The sequence below is a fragment of the Macrobrachium nipponense genome, chromosome 37 (genome assembly GCF_015104395.2).
Source record: "Macrobrachium nipponense isolate FS-2020 chromosome 37, ASM1510439v2, whole genome shotgun sequence".
Lineage (NCBI taxonomy): Eukaryota > Metazoa > Arthropoda > Malacostraca > Decapoda > Palaemonidae > Macrobrachium > Macrobrachium nipponense.
This window is the reverse complement of record NC_061097.1, coordinates 33518461-33539456: the sequence shown is the minus strand read 5'-3', so window position 1 is coordinate 33539456 and position 20996 is coordinate 33518461. Positions and strand designations below refer to the sequence as shown.

General features: G+C 39.9%; 1 protein-coding gene across 1 annotated transcript in view; it reads left to right on the top strand.

Annotated features, from left to right (window-relative positions):
- Positions 1–19157, top strand: part of LOC135208953 (uncharacterized) — a 279370-nt gene extending 260213 nt beyond the window's left edge. Inside the window, exon 2 of the mRNA XM_064241508.1 lies at positions 18273–19157. Within this exon, the coding sequence (XP_064097578.1) occupies positions 18483–19157 (675 nt within the window). The 5' untranslated portion in view covers positions 18273–18482. The remainder of the gene's footprint in view (positions 1–18272) is intronic.
- The last annotated feature ends 1839 nt before the right edge of the window (positions 19158–20996 follow it).

Here is a 20996-nt window from a genome sequence, read left to right as displayed (position 1 = left end):
CAGTTCTCCAAGGGAAGGAACGAAGATACAAAGGAATTAAAAAAAGTTCTTCCAAGGAGATGTATAGGGAATGTTGATCCCTCTTGCAAATGTCTGGGAGGTAGGTAGCTAGGAGAGAGAGAGAGAGAGAGAGAGGAGAGAATTTTTAATTTAGCGGGAGAGTGGCTGTATGAAGTTGACTAGATTATGGGTTTTTGCATGATGATAAACAGATAGCTTTGAGAGTTTTGATTTATGGGGGAGTGGCCATTTAAAAGTGAATACATTAGGAATTTTTTTTCTTCCATTATGTGGCTTAATGTAAGAGAGAGAGAGCGAGAGAGAGAGAGAGAGAGATAGAGAGAGAGAGTAATTTATAAAAAGACAGCAATGAATCTTGTATGTTTTGCTATTAAGTATACTATGTCAGAGAGAGAGAGAGAGGAGAGAGAGAGAGAGAGAGAGAGAGAGAGAGAGAGAGAGTCATGTTATGAACGAAATACGTTTTTAAATTCATCAATATATGATTTTCTTCTATTTATGCCTGTGTGTGTGTGTTAGAGAGAGAGAGAGAGAGAGAGACCCGTTGTATCGGATTTTCGACGGGAAAGGGCGACCCTGCAACGTGATTTTAATGTCACATTTTCCTCTCCCATTTCAAGGGCGCCTTCCTGGAATGCGAAACTCACACGTTGTGACTTTATGAAGGCACGACCTTACTAAGAAAACTCTAACCTTAAGAAGATACTGACCTTTCTAAGAAACTGATCTTACGAAGACACTGACATTACTAAGAGAATGACCTTAATTATAGTCGATTCATTTAAGGTAGATTCTTGCGCCTACGAGACGTTTGTTTGGCGGCCTCTGATTGGCTGGTAGCGGGAGGCAGACTGCTCGCTCAGTGGGTCATATTTTCGTTTGTAGCTTAGAAAACAAGCAATATGTTTACATTTCTTCATTTATCTCACGTTTACAAAAGATAGGAAAGTTTTGGTCATACCAAAGGATTCAGTATTAAATATACAATTAAGGAATCTTTTCCTGAAATCATAAGTTAAAATAAAAAGGAAGGAATTACAACGAGTAGAAGTGAAGGGAGAAACATTTCATTCTTTATACCTGTTTTTATTCATCATCGGATTTTGCATAATTCACGAGATCAAGATAAAATTAAATCTTGTGTTTTAAAACAATAAAATCACCCTGAATACGCTGGTGCTTTCAGATTTTAAATGCGTGTAATATGTAAAGAGAAAATGAAGAATATGTCTTATTATGTTGCATCCGTGCTTGACTCGGTTTGACAGTAGTGCCGAGACACATCGTTGGGTCCTCTCAGCTAGAGCCGTTGGGTGGTTGGCAGTTGCCAATTGGCGATATGAGAAGTTTGCAGTTTCGAGACTATGATTTACCGAATTATTATGTCATTACATTTTCTATAAATAAATGCATAGAATTCCCATTATGACTTTCGAACATTTTTACTAAAATATTATATATGTCCGTATTTCTGGACATATCTGATAAAAGAAAAGTAAATAATCAGATGGATGCATCTGGGTGTTGGCTTCAATTTAGTCTAAGTGAGAAATGTACATGCTTTATGAGGATCACTGATAAATAACAGAACTTGTTTTCTCTGGCCAATAACATCAAAAGCTTATGGGTTTTCATTATGTTCACTCATAAACAAAAGTACAAAATGTTTATTTTTTACCATAAAATTTGTTGACGATGTAACGAATATAATATACTGTCTTTTTCAGAATTGCTTGAGTTACTCTTACACCAGAATGTTTATCTCCCCCTTTATAGACATGTTACACTTGACAACATGGTTCTACAACATGTGTTTAAGGAAAATTTGCTTAGTTTTCTCCTGAGGTAGTTGATATTCTTGAATCACTTGATTCATACCTGGAGTTAGAATAGCTCCCGTAACCGTTCCCACAGCCCTGCATAATTGTATATAATATATAGTACATATAGGATAAGGAGACTAATCAGAAGACTGTTATATCATCATCTTTTTATACAAAAAGAATGGAAATTCATGCAGATATATTATATCATGAACACAAAAGAAAGTCATACACATTAGGCTTACATTGGTATGTCATTAGGCTATCGATATGAACAAAAAGAAATTAAAATCTTACAAATTTTCTTACGTCATCATTATTTAAAAAATAAAGGAAAATCATACATATATACATAGTCATGTCATTACCTATTGGAACAAAAAGAATGGGAAATTATAGATACATTGATATCCCCTTTTCTATTAAACCAAGTAAAAAGAATTTATAAACAGATATGTACATTGTTTTGCCATTAAAATATTAAAAAAAGGAAACTCATATGGATATACTGTAGTTATGAAATTGCCGCTCTAAAAAATGGAAAACTATAGAAACACTATTAGGTCTTCAACTTTAAAAAAAAAAATAATGGAAAATCATTGATATATATCATCACTGTCAGTCTCATCCTCCCTAATATCAATATCATCACTGTCAGTTTCGTCATCTCCAATGTCAATAACAAAACTTTCAAACATATGCTCTCTAGCAACATCTTTCCTCCTATAATCATCTTCTAATTTGGCATCAGAGTTATTTTTTCTGATATCCCCATTTATTTGAGCCCATATAAGTTCTATGGGGTTAAACTGACAATAATATGGTGGCAGTCTGAGCACCATCATGACCATTTGCACGGGCTATCTCATCTATCACATACCTCGTGTTTTTCTTTGTGACACTTGGCAATCTGCAGCAATTTTGGCTTTGTTGCTGATGGGTCGTGGGTGACGTTATTAGAGGAAAGCCACTCTATGACTTCACTTTTTTCTGTTGCTGGTGTTGGCACTTTATTTTCTCATTTTGCTATGGTAGGGAGCATTGTCCATTATGATTAGAGATCTATCTTCTATATTAGGCAATAGTTGTTCCTTAAACCACTTTAAAAACCTTTCATGGTCCATTGAATCATGGTAGTCCCCTTTGGCACCATTATTTGACCTAAACAACAATAGCGCATCTTTGACAAACCCCTTCTCACTCCCCGCGTGCACCACAATAAATCTTGACCATTTCCAGTCTTAAGTTTGGGTCCTATTTCGCCTTTCACCCGTTGTCCAACACTGACGTACACATTCATTTTGGTTTATCCAAGTTTCATCTAGGAATACTTCAGGTTTACGTTCGTTGGACTACAATTTCCTATTCTTTCAATTAACCGTAGATATTCAGTTCTCGCTGCCACTATATCATCACGTTCCATTGAAATTGCTCTTCCACTCGTCACTTTTTTGTACCGGAATCCAATCACTCTCACAATTTTCCATAACGTTGTCCTTCCACCATTAAACTTTACCGGGTCTTCCTTCACTTTTTCCAGTAGGGCATCTAACGTTGGGAGCTCTCCTCTCTCGTAAAAAGACAAATCTCCTTCCGAATACACTCATTTTCAAAACTATCCACCTTGTCCTTCACTCGGATCCTCTTCCTGGGATATACAGGTGAAGCGAAGGGGACGTTACCACACTCAGATGACTGTCGCTTGATTTTTTTCACTGTGTTGGTTGGCACTCCTGTAGCTTTGGCGGTCTTCTCAAATACTTCATTTCTTGAGTCTGTTCCCCACTGTGAGCTGAAGTAACGATGAACATTCATTATAATGTTGCGAGCTTGACTTGCAAATAAATCTGGAAATGGTGCTGTCATCTCGAGACATCTGCTTGAAAAGAAAAGAAATCGTGCTTAGTTCGTTGCTGTTTATTGCTCCACCCTGAGATTATTATTTCATATCACTCAATTAAGTCTCTGATATCTCTTTCGTTTGAAAATATATTCATATAAGAAAATTAGAAAACAATATGTTGAACCAACCTCATTAAAACTAAGGATGAGCTGAAGAGTGCGAAGTAGGTCCGTAGATTTCAAATTCATTCCTGGACTGAATTTCCCGCCGCGGGCCGCGGCCAGCCTACACCTCCAACGATAACCAGATACATTCCATGCTGATTACTTTACTTTTTTTTTATCAGAGTCCATGTCCCAGAAATACGGACATATATGATATTTGTAGTAAAAATGTTCGAAAGTCATAAGGGAATTCTATGCATTTATTATTAGAAAATGTAATGACATAATAATTCGGTGAATACATAGTCTCGAAACTGCAAACTTCTCATATCGCCATTGGCAACTGCCAACACGCCAACGGCTCTAGCTGAGAGGACCCAACGATGTCTCGGCACTACTGTCAAACCAGTCAAGCAAGAATGCAACATAATAAGACATATTCTTCATTTTCTCTTTACATATTACACGCATTTAAAATCTGAAAGCACCAGCGTATTCAGGGTGATTTTATTGTTTAATAACACAAGATTTTATTTTATCTTGATCTCATGAATTATGCAAAATCCGATGATGAATAAAAACAGGTATAAAGAATGAAATGTTTCTCCCTTTACTTCTACTCGTTGTAATTCCTTTGTATTTTAACTTATTGATTTCAGGAAAAGATTATTTAATTGTACATTTAATACCGAATCCTTTGGTATGACCAAAACTTTCCTATCTTTGTAAAACGTGAGACTTAAATTAAGAAATGTAAACATATTGCTAGTTTTATGAGCTACAACGAAAATATGACCCACTGAGCGAGCAGCTGCTGCCTCCCGCTACCAGCCAATCAGGCGCCAAACAAACGTCTCGTAGGCGCAAGAATCTACCTTAAATGAATCGACTATAGACCCTAAAGCACTGGCCTGAGCAAGAGGCAGTCATTAAGGAGACTTGACCTTACTAAGGGGCCGACCTTACTAAGTAACTGACGTTTCTAAGAGGCGACCTTAAAAAGTCCCACCTCTGCTAAGAGGCTGATCGGACTGACCATACCAAGAGTATGACCTTATAAAAGAGGCCGACCTTACGAAGACACTAACCAGTTTCTCATGTAATGAGTAGGCCTGCTTTTAGATTTTCAAAGGATATTTGATGAATATTATAATGTAATAATATCTCATGTCTGTTATATCATATGGTTTGTATATTGCAACGGATATTAGAACTCTGCTCAAAGTACTGTTATTATTTGTGGACGAAATCTGCATTAAATTGAATGAGTGCAATCGTAGAAACTTAATTCCCATTATCAATTACTTTTTTTTCTTTTGCTCTGAGAATACATTCCAGTATTTTGAATTGACCTCACATCAAGAATACCTTTAATAGAGGGTTATTATTTTTATTTACAAGAAAATTACTCTTAATATTTTCAAGAGAAATTGGAACCAAATCAAATACTGTCATTTGGATTGTCAATATATTTTTTAAAACAAAAAGTAATCCACCTATTTTAAAACACTCACATTGATCCAAAACCTCGAATATTTTTTCGTCAAGGAACATTTTCTATATGTTTGTGAGGCAATGATAAGGCCATCAATCCCTTTCTAAAAGAGAAATTGCAAGAAACAACCCAAGATTTAGAAAGCGCCTCAGTGTTTGTAATCGTTTATGGTCTTTAGCCAGCCACCTCGGTGACGCGAGTTCGATTCTTGGGGCGGGCATTCCATTGAGGAGTCAGAGATGTGTATTTCTGGTGATAGAAATTTCGGAAGTCACGTGAAGCCGTTGGTCTTGTTGCTGAATAACACTGGTTCCATTCAACGTAAAAACACCATACAAATAAACAAACAAACAAACTAAGATTTAGTTTCCCGTTGACGACGTAAACAAAACTGATGCTGTTTTTCATTTAGTCACGAACGATAAAAAACTAATATTGTTTTGGGAAAACCATGGGCCCAGTTGTGTGTGTGTGTGTGTGTATGTGAGGTACAATATTGTGGACAGCTTTTCGTTTTACGCTGATCCAATTAAATCTCGATGAATGAAATTGCGTTAGCTAGCAAACTTTTTGTGAGCCAACGTTTATTGTGGTGTTGGCGGGGGGGGGGGGGGGGTTGTGTAGTTGGAGGAAGGGGGAAGGGGACGTTCTTTGTCTTTGCCAGAATTGATATAAATCTTGCATGAACTGCAGAGGCGAATTAAGTCGTGGAATATAATCCCTTCCATTGCAAATGTTGGTCAGAATTGCACGCGGTCCTCAGCATTCATAAAGACTGAAGGATATATTATCTGTATTTTTTCCAACATTCAAGTCGTTTTCCATAGCAGTGGGTGGCTCGAGAGAGAAGAACAACGCATCAGTCACTGCCACATTCTTGCTTTTATCGCTGAATCGTGAACATGTCTTCTGCCATTATTATTATTATTAATATTATTATTATTATTATTATTATTATTATTATTATTTTTTTTTTTTTTTTTTTATTTTTTTTTTTTTTTTAGTGTGTGGTTCCGGGTTGCATCCTGGCCTCCTTAGGAGTCCTTCACTTTTCTTACTATGTGCGCCATTTCTAGGATCACACTTTTGCATGAGTCCTGGAGCTACTTCAGATTCTAGTTTTTCTAGATTCCTTTTCAGGGATCTTGGGATCGTGCCTAGTGTTCCTATGATTATGGGTACGATTTCCACTGGCATATCCCATATCCTTCTTATTTCTATTTTCAGATCTTGATACTTATCCATTTTTTCCCTCTTTCTCTTCAACTCTGGTGTCCCATGGTATTGCGACATCAGTGAGTGATACTTTCTTTTTGACTTTGTCAATCATCGTCACGTCTGGTCTATTTGCACGTATCACCCTATCCGTTCTGATACCATAGTCCCCAGAGGATCTTTGCATGATCGTTTTCTATCATCCACTCCCTCAGGTTGGTGCTCGTACCACTTATTACTGCAAGGTAGCTGATATTTCTTGCACAGGCTCCAGTGGAGGGCTTTTGCCACTGAACATGCCTCTTTTTGTACTGGTTCTGTGCAAGTGCCAGGCATTCGCTTGCCATGTGGTTTATGGTTTCATTTTTCGTATTGCACTTCCTACATATGGGAGAGATGTTATTTCCATCTATCGTTCTTTGAACATATCTGGTTCTTAGGGCCTGATCTTGTGCCGCTGTTATCATTCCTTCAGTTTCCTTCTTTAGCTCTCCCCTCAGTAGCCATTGCTATGTGTCATCGCTGGCTTAGTTATTTAGTCTGTCTCATGTTGTCCGTGCATTGGTTTGTTGTGCCAGTCCTCTGTTCTGTCTGTCCATTCTCCTGTCTCTGTATATTTCTGGGTCTTCGTCTACTTTTATTAGTCCTTCTTCCCATGCACTCTTTAGCCACTCGTCTTCACTGGTTTTTCAGATATTGCCCAGTGCTCTGTTTCTCTATACTTAGTAGTCCTCTACCCTCCTTCCTTTCGTGTTATGTATAGTCTGTCCGTATTTGCTCTTGGGTGTAGTCCTTTTGTATTTTGTCCATATGTCTCCTGGTTTTTCTGATCTATGCTGCGGAGTTCTGCCTTCGTCCATTCCACTATTCCTGCGCTGTATCTGATTACTGGCACTGCCTATGTGTTTATGGCTTTTATCATATTTCCGGCGGAGTTTTGACTTGAGTATCGCCTTGAGTCTCTGCATATATTCTTTCCTGATCGTGTCCTTCATCTCTTGGTGTTTTATATCCCCTCCTTCCATTATTCCCAGGTATTTGTATCCTGTCTCATCTATGTGTTTGATGTTGCTCCCATCTGGTGGCTTTATCCCTTCAGTTCTCGTTCCCACTTTGCCTTTTTGTCCTGTTGACTAAGGCACATTTTTCTATTCCAAACTCCATCCTGATGTCCCCAGATACAATCCTTACAGTCTGGATTAGGGTATCTATTTCCTTGATGCTCTTACTATACAGCTTGATGTCGTCCATGAACATCAGATGGTTGATTTTGTTGCCTCTTTTCTTGAGTTGGTACCCGGCATCCATCTTCTGTAGTACTTTTGTCATGGGAATCATGGCTACTACGAAGAGTAGTGGGGACAGTGAGTCGCCCTGGAAGATCCCTCTCCTGATATTAACCTCTGCTATTCTTATTCCAGAGCTTGTAAGTATTGTATTACCAGTTGCGCATTGTATTTTTGAGGAAGCTGATGGTGTTCCTCTGCCCCATATATTTTCAGGCATTCTATTAGCCATGTGTGTGGTATCATGTCGAAGGCTTTCTTATAGCCTATCCATGCCATGCTTAGGTTGGTTTTCCTTCTCTTACTGTTCTTCATTACCATTTTGTCTATCAGGAGCTGGTCTTTTGTGCCCCTACACTTCCTTCTGCAGCCTTTCTGTTGGTGGGGGATGGTGTTTGTCTCCTCTAGGTAATTGTATAGCCTTTCACTAATGATACTTGTTAGTAACTTCCACTTATTATTATTATTATTATTATTATTATTATTATTATTATTATTATTATTTTGGAAAAAGCTCATCACAAGAGTTTATACAATATTCTAAGGGCTCCACAATAATAAAAATGTTAAAAGTTCGTGTACAATAAACACTTTATTAATCGTCCAAAGTGTTTATAAATTATGCACGAACGTTTAACATCTTTATTATTGTCGACCTATGATCTCTCTCTCTCTCTCTCTCTCTCTCTCTCTCTCTCTCTCTCTCTCTCTCTCTCTCTCTCTCTCCAAGTTATTCCTTCGGTAATCAAGTTGTTAAAGTGAAACGGGTAATTGCCCAAACTTTACAGACATTGCCCCAGTCTCTCTCTCTCTCTCTCTCTCTCTCTCTCTCTCTCTCTGAGTCGGGCAGACGTTAATTTCCATCTTCAAAGAATTTACCTAATAGCTCTTGTGAAGTCTAGATGATAAATAATATAAAAACTTGCGGCCGGGCAAGTATCAAGCGAAATTGGCTCTTTAGGCAGATGGTTATTATTCAGCAAAATTTAGTCTTGAGCGAATGGAGAGAGGATAAAGATAGTTTTAATAGTCTAGCAGAAATTAGTTGTCATACACAAACAAAAGCTGTGGATGTGTAGTTTGAGTAATATACAGAACAGGATTAATGAATGTATATTCGTAATTATCTTGATTTAAGTCTATTATTATTATTATTATTATTATTATTATTATTTATATTATTATTATTTTTTTTTTTTGCTCTATCACAATTCTCCAATTCGACTGGGTGGTATTTATAGTGTGGAATTCCGGGTTGCATCCTGCATCCTTAGGAGTCCATCACTTTTCTTACTATGTGCGCAGTTTCTAGGATCACACTCTTCTGCATGAGTCCTGGAGCTACTTCAGCCTCTAGTTTTTCCAGATTCCTTTTCAGGGATCTTGGGATCGTGCCTAGTGTTCCTATGATTATGGGTACAATTTCCACTGGCATATCCCATATCCTTCTTATTTCTATTTTCAGATCTTGATACTATCCTTTTTTCCCTTTCTTTCTCTTCAACTCTTGTGTCCCATGGTATTGCGACATCAATGAGTGATACTTTCTTCTTGATTTTGTCAATCAACGTCACGTCTGGTCTATTTTGCACTTATCACCCTAATCTTTTCTGATACCATAGTCCCAGAGGATCTTTGCCTGATCGTTTTCTATCACTCCATCAGGTTGGTGCTCGTACCACTTATTACTGCAAGGTAGCTGGTGTTTCTTGCACAGGCTCCAGTGGAGGGCTTTTGCTACTGAATCATGCCTCTTTTTGTACTGGTTCTGTGCAAGTGCCGGACATTCGCTTGCTGTGTGGTTTATGGTTTCATTTTTTGTATTGCACTTCCTCATATAGGAGAGATGTTATTTCCATCTATCGTTCTTTGAACATATCTGGTTCTTAGGGCCTGATCTTTTGCCGCTGTTATCATTTCTTCAGTTTCCTTCTTGAGCTTTCCCCTCAGTAGCCATTGCCATGTGTCATCGCTGGCTAGTTCTTTAGTCTGTCTCATGTGTTGTCCGTGCATTGGTTTGTTGTGCCATTCCTCTGTTCTGTTTGTCATTCTCCTGTCTGTATATTTCTAGGTCTTCGATTATTATTATTATTATTTATTTATTTATTTATTTTTTTTTTTTGCTCTATCACAGTCCTCCAATTCGACTGGGTGGTATTTATAGTGTGGGGTTCCGGGTTGCATCCTGCCTCCTTAGGAGTCCATCACTTTTCTTACTATGTGTGCCGTTTCTCGGATCACACTCTTCTGATGAGGCCCGGAGCTACTTCAGCCTCTAGTTTTTTCTAGATTCCTTTTCAGGGTGGATCTTGGGATCGTGCGCCTAGTACTTTCACGATTATGGGTAATATTTCCACTGGCATATCCCATATCCTTCTTATTTCTATTTTCAGATCTTGATACTTTAATCCATTTTTTTCCCTCTCTTTCCTTCTTTGAAACTTCTGGTGCCCCATGGTATTGCGACATCAATGAGTGATACTTTCTTCTTGACTTTGTCAATCAACGTCACGTCTGGTCTGTTTGCACGTATCACCCTATCCGTCCTTATTCCATAGTCCCAGAGGATCTTTGCGTGGTCGTTTTCTATCACTCCCTCAGGTTGGTGCTCGTACCACTTATTACTGCAAGGTAGCTGATGTTTCTTGCACAGGCTCCAGTGGAGGGCTTTTGCCACTGAATCATGCCTCTTTTTGTACTGGTTCTGTGCAAGTGCCGGGCATTCGCTTGCTATGTGGTTTATGGTTTCATTTTTCGTATTGCACTTCTTACATATGGGAGAGATGTTATTTCCGTCTATCGTTCTTTGAACATATCTGGTTCTTAGGGCCTGATCTTGTGCCGCTGTTATCATTCCTTCAGTTTCCTTCTTTAGCTCTCCCCTCTGTAACCATTGCCAATTGTCATCGCTGGCTAGTTCTTTAGTCTGTCTCATGTATTGTCCTTGCATTGGTTTGTGTGCCAGTCCTCTGTTCTGTCTGTCATTCTCCTGTCTCTGTATATTTCTGGGTCTTCGTCTACTTTTATTAGTCCTTCTTCCCATGCACTCTTTAGCCACTCGTCTTCACTGGTTTTCAGATATTGCCCCAGTGCTCTGTTCTCGGTGTTGACGCAGTCCTCTATACTTAGTAGTCCTCTCCCTCCTTCCTTTCGTGTTATGTATAGTCTGTCCGTATTTGCTCTTGGGTGTAGTGCTTTGTCTATTGTCATATGTTTCCTGGTTTTCTGATCTATGCTGCGGAGTTCTGCCTTCGTCCATTCCACTATTCCTGCGCTGTATCTGATTACTTACTGGCCACTGCCCATGTGTTTTATGGCTTTTATCATATTTCCGGCGTTGAGTTTTGACTTGAGTATCGCCTTGAGTCTCTGCATATATTCTTTCCTGATCGTGTCCTTCATCTCTTGGTGTTTTATATCCCCTCCTTCCATTATTCCCAGGTATTTGTATCCTGTCTCATCTATGTGTTTGATGTTGCTCCATCTGGTAGCCTTATCCCTTCAGTTCTCGTTACTTTGCCTTTTTGTATGTTGACTAAGGCGCATTTTTCTATTCAAACTCCATCCTGATGTCCCCAAATACAATCCTTACAGTCTGGATTAGGGTATCTATTTCCTTGATGCTCTTACCATACAGCTTGATGTCGTCCATGAACATCAGATGGTTGATTTTGTTGCCTCTTTTCTTGAGTTGGTACCCGCGGCATCCATTTCTCGTAGTACTTTTGTCATGGGAATCATGGCTACTACGAAGAGTAGTGGGGACAGTGAGTCGCCCTGGAAGATCCCTCTCCTGATATTAACCTCTGCTAGTCTTATTCCAGAGCTTGTAAGTATTGTATTCCAGTTGCGCATTGTGTTTTTGAGGAAGCTGATGGTGTTTTCCTCTGCCCCATATATTTTCAGGCATTCTATTAGCCATGTGTGTGGTATCATGTCGAAGGCTTTCTTATAGTCTATCCATGCCATGCTTAGGTTGGTTTCCCTTCTCCTACTGTTCTTCATTACCATTTTGTCTATAATTATTATTTTTTTTTGTTTTTTTTTTTTTGCTCTATCACAGTCCTCCAATTTGACTGGGTGGTATTTTATAGTGTGGGGTTCCGGGTTGCATCCTGCCTCCTTAGGAGTCCATCACTTTTTCTTACTATGTGTGCCGTTTCTAGGATCACATCTTCTGCATGAGTCCTGGAGCTACTTCCAGCCTCTAGGTTTTCTAGATTCCTTTTCAGGGTAACTTGGGATCGTGCCTAGTGCTCATATGATTATGGGTACGATTTTCCACTGGCATATCCCATATCCTTCTATTTCTATTTTCAGATCTTGATACTTATCCATTTTTTTCCCGCCTCTTTCTCTTCAACTCTGGTGTCCCCATGGTATTGCGACATCAATGAGTGATACTTTCTTCTTGACTTTGTCAATCAAACGTCACGTCTGGTCTGTTTGCACGTATCACCCTATCCGTTCTGATACCATAGTCCCAGAGGATCTTTGCGTGATCGTTTTCTATCACTCCTTCAGGTTGGTGCTCGTACCACTTATTACTGCAAGGTAGCTGATGTTTCTTGCATAGGCTCCAGTGGAGGGCTTTTGCCACTGAATCATGCCTCTTTTTGTACTGGTTCTGTGCAAGTGCCGGGCATTCGCTTGCTAGTGGTTTATGGTTTCATTTTTCGTATTGCACTTCCTACATATGGGAGAGATGTTATTTCCGTCTATCGTACTTTGAACATATCTGGTTCTTAGGGCCTGATCTTGTGCCGTTGTTATCATTCCTTCAGTTTCCTTCTTTAGCTCTCCCCTCTGTAGCCATTTGCCAATTGTCATCGCTGGCTAGTTCTTTAGTTTGTCTCATGTATTGTCCGTGCATTGGTTTGTTGTGCCAGTCCTCTGTTCTGTTTGTCATTGTTCTGTCTCTGTATATTTCTGGGTCTTCGTCTACTTTTATTAGTCCTTCTTCCCATGCACTCTTTAGCCACTCGTCTTCACTGGTTTTCAGATATTGCCCCCAGTTCTCTGTTCTCGTGTTGACGCAGTCCTCTATACTTAGTAGTCCTCTCCCTCCTTCCTTTCGTGTTATGTATAGTCTGTCCGTATTTGCTCTTGGGTGTAGTGCTTTGTGTATTGTCATTTGTTTTCCTGGTTTTTCTGATCTATGCTGCGGAGTTCTGCCTTCGTCCATTCCACTATTCCTGCGCTGTATTTGATTACTGGCAACTGCCCATGTGTTATGGCTTTTATCATATTTACGGCGTTGAGTTTTGACTTGAGTATCGCCTTGAGTCTCTGCATATATTCTTTCCTGATCGTGTCCTTCATCTCTTGGTGTTTTATATCTCCTCCTTCCATTATTCCCAGGTATTTGTATCCTGTCTCATCTATGTGTTTGATGTTGCTCCCATCTGGTAGCTTTATCCCTTCAGTTCTCGTTACTTTGCCTTTTTGTATGTTGACTAAGGCGCATTTTTCTATTCCAAACTCCATCCTGATGTCCCCAAATACAATCCTTACAGTCTGGATTAGGGTATCTATTTCCTTGATGCTCTTACCATACAGCTTGATGTCGTCCATGAACATCAGATGGTTGATTTTGTTGCCTCTTTTCTTGAGTTGGTACCCGGCATCCATCTTCTGTAGTACTTTTGTCATGGGAATCATGGCTACTACGAAGAGTAGTGGGGACAGTGAGTCGCCCTGGAAGATCCCTCTCCTGTATTAACTCTGCTAGTCTTATTACAGAGCTTGTAAGTATTGTATTCCAGTTGCGCATTGTATTTTTGAGGAAGCTGATGGTGTTTTCCTCTGCCCCATATATTTCAGGCATTCTATTAGCCATGTGTGTGGTATCAGTGTCAAAGGCTTTCTTATAGTCTATCCATGCCATGCTTAGGTTGGTTTTCCTCTTACTGTTCTTCATTACCATTTTGTCTATCAGGAGCTGGTCTTTTGTGCCCCTACACTTCCTTCTGCAGCCTTTCTGTTGGTGGGGATGGTGTTTGTCTCCTCTAGGTAGTTGTATAGCTTTTCACTGATGATACCTGTTAGTAACTTCCACATTATTGGTAGGCAGGTGATAGGCCTGTAGTTACTGGCTATATTTCCCTTACTCTTGTCTTTTTGTACTAAGGATGTTCTTCCTGTGGTCATCCATTTGGGTGCTTGGTGATTTGAGATATAATGCTGGAGTTGTTCTGCTATTCGTGGTGTATGGGCCTTGAAGTTTTTTGAGCCAGTATCCATGGACTTCATCGGGACCTGGGGCTTTCCAGTTTGGCATTTTCTTTAGTTGGTGTCCTGACTGTGTCTGTTCGTTGATCTCTGTGAATCTTTGTTTTATTCTCCCTGTTTGTTCTTCCTTGACTTCCTGGAGCCATGTTGCATGTTTGTTGTGTGATACCGGATTGCTCCATATGTTTTCCCAGAGTCTCTTACTTGGTTCGGCTTCAGGAATTTCTGGTGGTTGTCTTCCCCTCTTAGTTGGCTGTATAGTCTTTTCTGGTTGGTGCCGAATAGTTTGTTCTGTTGGTATCCCTTATTCCTGTTCATGTACCGTTGGATCTTGTGTGGCTTTGGCCTTAAGCCTCTTGTTTTACATCTTCTATTGTGTTGTTTAGTCCCCTCTCTTGTACTTTGTATTTCTCGTTGAGTTCCTCCTTGTTTTCTTGCTTCTTAGCCTTTTTTTGCTGCCATCTCTTTCAGTTTACTCAAGTCAGATCTCATCACCATGATTTGCTTTTCCAAGGAGGTTGCTGTTTTGGTTTCTGTTGGGTTGGTTGTGCTGGTGGTGTTGGTGTTCGAATCCCCATCAGTTCTGCTACTAATCTTGCTCCTGCATATGTCAAGTTATTTGTTTCTGTGATACTGGTGGTGTGTATTAGGCCCATTATTTCTTACCTCACTTGTTTTCTCCTTAATTTCTTGGTTGGTTGTAGGCTTTCATGGAGGGGATCTTTGTTCTCTCTGTATCTGGCTCCATCCATTGTCTAATCTTTCTACCCATTCCGTCCTCTCTGTTACTTCGTCGGTGTTTCTTCGTGTGTCGTTGTTTTTGATACCTCATCCTCCCTGTCGTCTTCTGTGGCATCGTCTCTCAGTTCGTCTTCGTGTAATTCGTTGTCGTGTGACATTTCCCTTTCCAGTTCTTCTCTTTCTGTTGGGGAGAGCCAGTTCTTTTTCTTTATGTTCCTTACTTGGTCTGCCCAGCCTCTGCTCTGTTTGGGGGTAGTTATTCTCTCATTCCAGATGTTTACCAATCTTCTTCTATATCCTCTTTCCGTCGGGTTGCTTCTGGTGTAGCATCTCCATATTTCCTTATTTTCGTTCTCTTGTCCATATTTCTTCCTTTTGACCTACTGTCAGCCCTAATAATCTCAGGCTGTTGATTACTGTCGTTGTGGTGATCAGTTGCTGGATGACGACCTCCAAGTACCTGACCGTCTTCCCCTACAATTGGGTTGAATACCTGGTTGCCGGACGTAGCTCCTCTGTTGCCAGAGGTTCCATTTACGTCGTTGTCGTTTATTCCTTCATTTCTTTCCATCATTGCTGAGTTTGCTATTTAACCCATAGCTGGACCCTAACCCCATCAGGGATAGGTACTCATTTACAGCTGAGTAGACTGAGGAAATATGGTAAAGATCCTTCCCAAGGAATCAACGCCGAGGAGAGCGGTCACCCATCCAACGACTGACCAGCCCCAATGTTGCTTAACTTTGACTTAAGTCTATTGACGACCTAAACCCAACCCCTCCTCCACGGCCGGGCCACCCATTTTTATTCTATTATTGATTATTTTATTATTGATTATTATTATTATTATTATTATTATTATTATTAGCAAACTTACACATCTATGGTGGGTGATAAAATATGGGTGCAGAAGTGAAACATTTATATGTACTATTTGTTCAGCAATATTAAAATAAGGGCGATTTTTATACATACCTACTACAGAACCTCTTTGTACACAATATTATCAGTTTGTCCACAACTTAATTTCAAGATGGCAGAGTCAGTTGCTCTGCTCATCGCCACATACAGTTGGCCATGCGTGAACATGGGTGACCGCAGAAACACACCAACACGATCCAAAGTCTGGCCCTGCGACTTGTTTGCAGTGAATGAGAAGGCCAGGTTGATGGGAAACTGCCTGCACCGTAACTGGAACGGAAACTGGTTGTCCGAAGGCATCAGAGGAATCGGGGGGATGAACAGACGTTTGCCGGTGTGAGGGCCCGTTGCTATTTCGATGACGGAGTTTAGCTCCATAATGGTGCACCTCGTTCCGTTGCAATGTCCATTGGCAGGATCGAAATTCCAAAGCAACATTACCGGGCAGTACTTCTTCAACGTTATTTTGTGCACTGGCAGTCCCGATGGATTTAAGTTATTCAAAAAATCTTGCGGATATTGATGATAATTTTCATCTTCTATTGTGTCTCTTGCGGATATTGATGATAATTTTCATCTTCTATTGTGTCCGACCTGAAATATTCCCGACTTTCTCCGGGGAAGTTGTACAGAAATTATGTATAAAGATTCGTAAAGTAACTAAGTCTACGGGAACAGCCAGCCTCGTTTCACGGCCAGAAACAACTCCGTTTCAGGGAATCCCTTCTCACCCCCACCCCCTACAAAGGAGGGGGTTAGGTTGGATGAAACCCTATTACAAACCATCTTAGGGGTCCCCACCATAACCCTGCCAAGTTTCATGCCCATCTGACCAGCCGTTTGGCCGTGATTGAATGATAGACAGACAGACAGACATTACGCCCATTATAGTATGATTATTATTATTATTTATACCAGTATATGCAAAACAGGATGTACGAATTTATAATTGTATTTATATTACTTTATGTATGTTATTATTATTATTAGTGTACCTGTTCCTTCAAAGATTACCTAATGTAACAGACGGTCGTGATTGCAGATGTTATGTTTTGAAGTTCAACTGAGATACCTTCATTTTGCATAATTTTAAAAGTAACTCTGAAGCAGCACCCACTAATTCTGGAATAGCACGCACTTATCTAGTGTTAGCAGGTGCTAATAACAAAGTAGCTGGCTCTAATTATTAAGTTGTCTGGCTCTTATGACATTTGAGGAAGTTCCAATCAGTTATTGGGAAAAAGGGAGCAACCTTTTACAATTTTCATTTGCAATAACACAGTAATTAGCGAAGAAGACATCTAATCATGTTTTATATACACTATAGTTATGCTAATAATGTTGAGCAGCTAATGTTCTAAAAGGTTTCTTGAATAAATTTTACCCTTGATTTAAAACAAAAAATAGTAAAAGATAAACGCGCTTCATTAAAAAGTACTAAGACGAAAACTGCGGCCTTTTAAACCGAGCTAAGACACAAGCCACGCCCCCTTAATGGTATTAATGCCAAATAGTCCCAGAAAAAAAATTGGTGCAGAGTCTGGTATTAATTTTTCATCGCGAATTAAGCCACGCCCCCTTCCATTATTGCTGCCAAGGGGTTCTGGATAAAAATTGCAACGTAGTGGAGAAATAATGTCCTGCCGTGAGCATCTGCAGAAATATAGTAGTAAGAATCTTGCTTATGAAGCTGAAGAAAATTCGGTCTTTGTCTTTTCCCTATTCGAGCGTAAGAGTAATATGACTATATAAACTCACACAGTAATTTTTTCTTTTTTCTGTGGCATGTATATCCAAAATTAATTCGTTTTCCTTTTTTAACTGGCTACAGAGGGTATCTTCCAATGGCATTTTACTTTTTCAATAAATGTAAAGCAGGAAATAGGTGTTGGAGTGCACTGTTAGTATTAAGCTCTCATTCTCAATTTACTCATCAGTTTGTTGATTTATAAAAGATATAATTTAGCTCTTTGTGTTTTTCGTTATAGGTGTGTTCCTCTGATGGTTTAATTATTGTTCATGGTATGTTCATGTACCTTTTTGTTCTAAATATTTTTTTTATATAAATTATGTAATATTTTACGCATGTTTGATTTATTACTGTAAGGTTATTTTCCTTATTGTATTTCATTTATATACGTTTCTCATTTTTATTTTGGGGGTATATTTGTTTCTGTGCTGCATTTGGCAATCATCATTGTAACAGGTTAAATTATTCAGATGTATTCAGATTGGTGTTACTTTTTAATTTTCATACCAAAACCAACAATTAATACTGCTGTTATTATAATATCATGATCATCAATATGAAGAGGTATTATTGAATCTGGATGCTTTGAAAAACAAAAAATACCTCTCCTTACAATTGCAGTTCCTGCACGAGAGGTCATTAGTCTTCTTTAGTTCAGCGTCTAAACAAGTTTTAAACTTTCGGTTGAAAAATGAAGAGGATAAATAATATTGTTTCGAATCGATTTACTTGACAGAAAGTCCCGTTGAGTCTGATGCATTTCTCTCTCCTTTCTCTTCTAGGACGGCGCCATCGGAAAACGATGCATTTCCAGAGTTCCAGAATCTCCCTGGAAAGCGGCCCCCACAGCTAGGATGAACTAGCGGCAGCCCTCCCAACATCTCGTCCAGCGTGTGTCAGTGTGCGTGTCTATGTATGCATGCGTGCGTGTGCCTGGATGTATGTATGTGCGTGAGCGTGCGTGTAGCGCTGCCATGGGGTTGGTGTGAAGTATGCCACGCAAATTCCAGCATCCCTACCACGCCCTGCCATGGTTCCTGGAGGAGGACAGTGAGACGTCGGAGGACTTCGAGTACATCGACGGCCGCATCTATGTGCGGGGAGAGGAGAGGGACGTCCTGCCCCTCTGGCCCGACGACGACGATGAGATAATGCGAGAGCAGCTGGCCGCCGAGGCCGAGGCTTCTTCGGCCGGACGCGACGACGAGGAGGTGACCACCTCCAACGCCATGGCCCCCCCGCTCATCGACCCCCGCAGGGCAGTCCTCCTCCCCGGCTACAGCCAGGACAGCCTCCCCCTCTGGAGGAGGAAGCCCGACCCGCCCGAGTACGTCAACGGGGCGTCGCGGACGTCGAGGGCCAACAGGAAGTTCGAGATCCCGCAGATCATCGAGAGCCCCAAGGCGAACGACGCCGCCGCCGCCCACGGGAAGGGCGGCGGAGGCGGGGGCGGAGGCGGGGACGTCCGTCCGACGACTTCGGCGGACAACGGGCATTCCCTGGCGCCCAAGAACGCCGACAACGTCCGCAGGTCCTCGACGCTCTCCAGGATCAACGAGATGCTGCAGCGGGCCCGCTCCGAGGTGTTCGAGGGCGACGAGGCCATCGCCTCCACCCGAGCCAGGCTCCGGCTGCTGCTCAGGAACCACGACGACTCTGAAAGGTAGGTAGGGGGGAGGGTAGGGAGTGCAGGAGGAGGAGGAGGAGGAGGAGGAGGAGGAGGAGGAGGGAGGAGGAGGAGGAGAGGGGGGGGGGAGGAGGAGGAGGTAAAGATATAGCTGTATGTATATTTCCTTAACGGTAATGTTTATAATACATTCTTAGTAATCCAGATAGATAGATGGAGGGGTAGATAATTAGCCACACTGTGTTATCTGAGTAATCCAGATAGATAGATAGAGGGGAGGATGATTAGCCAGTTTATTTCTGTAGTGTGATTTACTAATTCCTTCATTCGCTCTTGTAGCTCTCATTCATCCATTGCTGAAGTTTCTTGTCGAAGAAGCGTAAGGAGTACAATCCTTCATTTATTTCTTGGATAATTTAAGCATTCTCGTTTCGAGAAAATAGATATAATGAATATAAGTGAAACCTGGTATTCCCAAGAGACTGGGAATGATGATCAAATAAAAGGGTTCCAAACTTATAGATCAGATAGAAAAAATAGGAATCAAGGGGGAACCGCAATATATGGGAAAGACAAAAAACAAGGAAAAATATATGAGAAATATAGTAACTCAGAATATGAACTAATAGCGGTAGAATTTGAATCTGAAAAATTGATGAAACATAGTAATATATAGACCTCCTAATACTAAAGAGTTTGACTTAATAATTGAAAAAATTGGATGATATATGTAGAAATCACAAGGACTGGACTATTCTCCTATCTGGTGACTTCAACTTCCTTTCGTAGAAATGGAAAGAACGAATAGGAGACTGTGGTTGTACTTATACATATAAAAAAGAGAGTAATAGTAGTGCAGAAGATAAGAGGCAATTTGAAAAAGCTATTAGATATGCTACTAGAATACAACATTCAACAAATAAATCACCTGCCAACAAGAAAGGGAAAATACTTTAGACCTAGTATTTGTGAACGAGATGAATTATGTTAAAGAAATAATAGTTTATAATGCGAGTATTTCAGATCATAATGTCATAGAATTAACAGTTCATTCCAAAGCAAGTGAAAATAGAGATAAGCAAGAAATGAAAAAGTGGGAAGGATTATGGAAAATACAACTTCTACAGTAAAAATATAAAATGGTCAGAAAATAATGAAGAATTAAACAAAGATTGGGATAACATTTTCGTAAGTGATGACAGGGTAATAAATACGGAGATATATAAAATATTGGAGAAAATAGTGGATAAATATATACCGAAGAAGAAAAGTAAACATCATTCATGCATACCAAGAGACAGAAGGATCTTGTTCCAGAAAATCAGAAAGTGGAAAAAAGGTCTTGCAAAAGAAAAAAATGCATGGAAAGTTATAGAACTAAAAAGTAAGATAGAAAAGGCAGAACAAAAGATTATACAATCAAAAGAAAATGAAAAACGGGACTTGGAAGAAAAAAACCCTATTAAATATCAAGCAAAACCCCAAACTATTATACTCATATGCGAAGAAGATGAATAAAAGAAGAATAGAAATAGGCCCTCTGAGAATTGAAGGGAGATTAACGAATGAAAAAAAGGAAATTTGCAACATACTGGCAGAACGATATAAGAGAGAATTCACCCCTAGAATAGATAATGAAGATAATGATATAGAAGTAAGGGACGAAAATAGTGAATATTTAGCTGACATAGAAATTAATGAAGCTGATATTGTGCAGGCAATTAATGAAATAAAAATGGAGCTGCTGCAGGGCCGGATGGAGTCCTGCTATTTTGTTAAAGAAAGTAGTTCATTCTATCGCAAAGCCACTTGCAATATTATTAAGACAAAGTGTAGATACAGGCAAGATTTATGATGAGCACAAATTAGCATATATCAC